Source organism: Physeter macrocephalus, chromosome 12, assembly GCF_002837175.3.
Source record: "Physeter macrocephalus isolate SW-GA chromosome 12, ASM283717v5, whole genome shotgun sequence".
Lineage (NCBI taxonomy): Eukaryota > Metazoa > Chordata > Mammalia > Artiodactyla > Physeteridae > Physeter > Physeter macrocephalus.
In genome coordinates this window covers 47,268,313-47,273,412 of record NC_041225.1, presented here as the reverse complement: position 1 = coordinate 47,273,412, position 5,100 = coordinate 47,268,313, and the positions used below count along the sequence as shown (strand labels likewise).

The 5,100-nt window shown below is 53.0% G+C and overlaps 1 protein-coding gene across 1 annotated transcript in view; it reads right to left on the bottom strand.

Annotated features, from left to right (window-relative positions):
* Positions 1 to 410: 410 nt before the first annotated feature.
* TOGARAM2 (TOG array regulator of axonemal microtubules 2) overlaps positions 411 to 5,100 on the bottom strand; it is a 58,996-nt gene continuing 54,306 nt past the window's right edge. Inside the window, 3 exon segments of the mRNA XM_024118699.2 lie at positions 411 to 645; positions 647 to 801; positions 4,743 to 4,829. Coding sequence (XP_023974467.1) covers positions 463 to 645; positions 647 to 801; positions 4,743 to 4,829 — 425 coding nt within the window. The 3' untranslated portion in view covers positions 411 to 462.

The following is a 5,100-nucleotide window of genomic DNA, read 5'->3' as shown; positions in this document are numbered from 1 at the left end:
TTTATATTCCACATGTGAGTGAAATCTTATGGTATTTGTCTTTCTCCATTTGATTTATTTCACTTAGCATAATACCCTCAAGTTTCATCCATGTTGTCACAAGATTTCATCTTTTTTATGGCTTATAGTATTCCTGCGTGTGTGTGTGTGTGTGTGTGTACGTGTGTGTGTACGCACGTGCGTGTGCACTGCATCATCTTTATCCATTCATCCAAAAATGGGCACATAGGTTGTTTCCATATCATGTTTTGTTTCCTTTGTCGCAAACCTAGCTACTAGAAAATTCTGTGGGGTTCAAAAAGTACAAGATAATAAAACCTTAGAAAAATAAGTAATTATTTTATTTCTACTTCAAAATATACTATGTACATCTGGAACTCTATGGGAAAGTAGACCAGGAGATTATTCCATCATAAAAATAAAATAAGATAAAAATAACGATTGCTCATTCTAGATCTGTCTTTAATCCAGATGAAAGGGGCGTGAGCTGCCAGTTGTCTTGCTGTCAGGTGCCCTCCCCCCGTCAGTGACCTTGGGGCTGTCTCACAGGGATTCCGGGTCTAAGAGCTCCTGGAGCGTTTTGAGGACTTGCTTTGGCTGGCTGGCGGCCAAGTCCTGAAGCCGGGAGCCCATCTGCCCCTGGAGGGCTCCTGCACAGCCGGCAGACGGCCGTGCGGACGTTCACACCGCGCCCGGGCAGGATGCCGTTCCCGATCATGTTGTTCAGGAAGTACCAGAGGACCGGAAGTACGTGGCGCTCCACGGCCTGGGGCTTTCGGGGGTAAACTGAGGCCACCAACACTGTCAGGCAGAAAAGAGGGAGAGTTACCTGAGCCTAGCACTCTCTCTCCCTCTCTCCCACTGCCTTCTCTGGGGACACCAACTCTGTCCCCCAAAAGGCAGGCAACCCAGCAGAGCCCACTAATCCATTAGACACACTACTTAGGGCTCATAACACACTTAGGGGGTCCATGGCAATGTTTTAAATTCTTTTAAAATCAGAAGAAAAAAGTCTGAAGCTCTTCAGCCTGATTTATATTTGTGTTCATACCAACCGGTCAGAAAGTACACTTTTAAACATTTTTTTACAGAGGAAGGGGTACGCAAAGGTGGAAGTGCTCAGGGCATAGGACAGTATAACTGGTCCCTGAAGCCCAGGGCAAAGGACAGAGGCAGACACATCTGGATCGCTCTTCTGCCTCTGTTATCTACTAGCTGTGTGAGCTTGAGAAAGCCACCCAACCTTCCTGAGCCTGTTGCCTCATCTGTAAAGTAAGGATAATAATTCCGAACCAAACTCTTAAGACTGTTTGAGGTTGGATAATAAATATAGGCGAGTGCCTATGCAAGTAGGCACGTGACAAAGAGTAGCTGGTCCTAGTAGCGCTTTAATCTGCATTACCACCTAGGAGAGTTCACACAGCGAAAACTTGTACTAGGGAGAAAGGTCAAGACTCTCAAATGAAGCATTCTGGAAAATAGAACAGCCAGTGGGAGATGAGACCAGCATGGCCTCCCCAGTTTCGATGCCGTACCTCACGATAAGCCCAGCAGTGATGCAGGAGGCATGAACGTGCTTTGTAAACCATCAAGCTCTGCACAGACCCTTCATTCCAGTGAAGAACGCCCCAAATCTGGTTACCCCAGGCCCCCTGCCTTCTCTAGACCCCAGAAAACCCAGAGACAGGCTAAAACCTGCCAGCAAGCTCTCCATCACACAGTAATTGCAGGGCTGCCTCCAATGTCAAGGCCTCATCAAGGGGTACCCCAAGCCGCTTCGGAGGGGCTGCTCTGGCCCTCAGCCTTCGCCGCATCACCCTAAGTGCGTTCGTGCAAATACTTGCTTGACAATCAGCACACTGCCTGTCATTCTGCCAAAGGATAAGTCCTGGTGAAGCCAAACAATGCTTAGAGAAGCACTTGATTTATTTATGGGGCAAAGAAATTGGAAAGTTCCCTGAGCTGAGACACACCCAGGAAACTAACACTGCCCGAGCCTGAGTCCAGGGCTCAGAGCTATGCATCGTGACTCCGTTTCACTCTCACCCAAGAGGCAGGACACTCGTGTGTTTCACAGAGGAGTCGAGGAGCTGGCCCCAGATCCCACAGCTAACACGAGCAGAGGGCAGAGGCCAAGCCTCCCTTGACCCTAAAGCCCACGCTCTTCCCACCTCTTGCTGCCCCAAACCTCTTGGAGTTTCACGTTTTAGAGGCTGGTCTGGAGTTTTGTTTTATTTTTAGAGAAACCCTCAATGTGTTCTTCCTTCATCAACTTAACTTCATCCAACCCGCCAGGGTATTTTGCAGCGGGAGCCCTATAGGGTCCCTCTGATTTCAGAGCCAGCCTGGGACAGTGGGGAACCGGAGAGGATGGCCCGGGCCCCCTCAGCTCAGCCTGACTCTCTCACCGTGCCATTTCCCATGAAATGTGTACCTTGACTTTCTGGCCATACCCTCAAGATTCCTGCACCCCACACTGGGGGCCTCCCCGGGGGCTCCCAGTGACACAGAGCCCCCCAAAGTCAAGGAGGTCCTCGTTCCTGGGAAGGCAGGACTGCACCCAGTGAGCCAGCCCGGCTGTGCCAACTTCATAAGATGGGACCAAGAGGTGAGAGTTATGTTACCTGTGCTGGAAACAGGCTAAGAAGGGAGGACACGGTTAACCCTAAAGCCACCTGGTCAGCCCCGAGGGTGGTGGGAGGGTGGGAGGAGCCCCAGGGGAGGTGGAAGGGGGGCAGCCAGAGGGAACAGAAAGAAAACGAATCATCCGATTAGCCACCTGTACTGAACAACTCTAACTCAAAAGTTTCCTGAACCTCCACTGAATCTCTCCTGCAAACGGAGGTGAAAACTATCCCAGGAGCCAGGCCCAGGCAGGGCTCCCCTGACCCCACCAAAGGGGGAGGGGTTCACCTGCCCCTAACCTGCCACACCTCCCCCATCCTCCTTCCTGACGCCTCAGCCCCGGACTCTCTCCTCCCGCAGTGAGGCATCTACACCCCGGCCCCAGGAAGCTCACTTCCACCCTTAGTCCACATTCACCTGCCTGAGGGGAGCGGGTGGCCCGGGAGCTGGTAGGAGGGCGTCACGAGGAAAACCCCATTAAAATCGAGCTTAAAAGGCAGCTGAAGTAATTAGCAAAAGATCTACTCCTGTGTTAAGCTGTGCTATTATGAGTCCACGCCTTGTGTCAATTGAAATTTTCTTCCCTGTTCCTGGCTGACACAGAGTTAGTAGAACTAGGTAGAAACTCTGGTTTCTGAGGTCTCTTGGAAATAGAAGGGTAATATTTACAGTCAATGGATACCCACTCGCCTCTGGGGCCCATAAATTACCTGTACAAGGACAGGTAATCAGAGAATGCTGATTTTGAGTAACAGAAAAGAGTTCCTTGTCTGATACCCAAGGTGGTCTCAGTTACGTGGCCCCATTCTCACCCCAGGGCACCCACAGCCTGGCACCGCAGCTGCATCGTAGCCCCCATCCTGGCCTCACTCGCGCCATCTGCTTGGAGCGGGCCTGGCACCTGGACCGGAAGTAAGGGGCCACTCCAGGGACACGGGGAGGACTGAACCAGGGCGCAGAGGCAAGGCCGGGAGCAAGAGATGGGGCGGCGGAGGAGCGGGAATGACGCCCTTGGGCAGGCGACATGCACCGAGCACCCCCGGAGAGCTCAGTGCCGGGAGGCCCTGGCTGGGCCAGCGACTGGGGCTGGCATGCGAAACTCAGGCCGGAGGGCCAGGGAGAAGGAAGACAGAGGAGGCGATGCCAGACCAAGCGGGCACCTGCCGGTGGAGGAAGGAGAGTGAGAAGGGCTTTGCCCGTGGGCAGGCGGCGGGGAGAGGATGGGAGGTCTGCCCCTGCAACGTGCTGGCGCCCAGGAGGCCAAGGCAGGGGCCGCCCAAGGAGCAGCAGCACCGTATAGAGGTTGAGGGCTTGGCTCTGCAGCCCAGCTCCTGGAGACAAATCCTGGATTACCAGTCAAGGGACCTTAGGCACTTAACCTTCCTTAGCTCCATGTTTCTTATTTCTACAAAAGGGACAACCATGGAACCCACACCCTCCTTGTGGGGTTGTTACGAGGAGTAAGTGACCCAGTGCATATCATTGGGGGTGAATAAAAGGGGCAGAGCCTAGAAGGCCAGGCAGTGACCTGTGGGCCACTCCGGGGACCCTGGACACCATGCTGGAGACTGCTTGGGAGCCACGCGAGGATGTAAGCTGGGGAATGGCATGATCCATGTGACTCTTGGGGGGCCCGTGGGAGTCTAGAGAACAGGTTGTGTCCTTCTACCGCCTTCCTAGATGGGACCCTCCTAGTATGGGGGAGGAGGCTTTTGGCAAGTTCAGTAACCTGCTAAGTAACCTGGCCAAGGTCAGAGCGACAGTGCTACTGCTGACCCAGCCAGGCCCCCATGAGGTGGTGCCGACCCAGAGACGTGGACTTTTCTGATTCACACAAAGGTACCCTGTGGGGCTAGTGGAGGCCCCATTTGCAAAGAGGAAGAAATGCATAATAGTTTCTTCAAAACTATTTTGGCTATGTACAGACCTGCCTCATTTTGACCAAAAACAAAGATTGCCTCTGGCAATGTGGGAATTATTTTTTAAAGCTGGTTATCAAATTTTTTAAATGGTCGGTGGCGATTATTTGATGATTTTTGGTCTAAGATAAGTAGGTGGTTCAACTACATGCCAGGAGAGAAGAAGAACAGAGACGGGCTGGAAGGCTGGATGCTCACCGGACAGACGTTCTGTGACATCAAGCACTGCGCGGCCACTCAGGAAACGCACCCGCCCAGCAAACGCTTGTAGGAGGCCAAGGTTGTCTGGAAGAGACGGAGAATGTCAGTGGCCATGATGCTGTGGCCCGAGCGAAGGCACCAACCGTTCAGGGCTCGGTACCCGCAGCACCTACATAGGGAAGAGCCGCTTTGGAAAGCTGAATTAATTTTTCCAGGTTATAATAGGGCCACTTTAAAAAGTGAATGTATGGGCTTCCCTGGTGGCGCAGTGGCTGACAGTCCGCCTGCCGATGCAGGGGACACGGGTTCGTGCCCCGGTCCGGGAAGATCCCACATGCCGCGGAGCGGCTGGGCC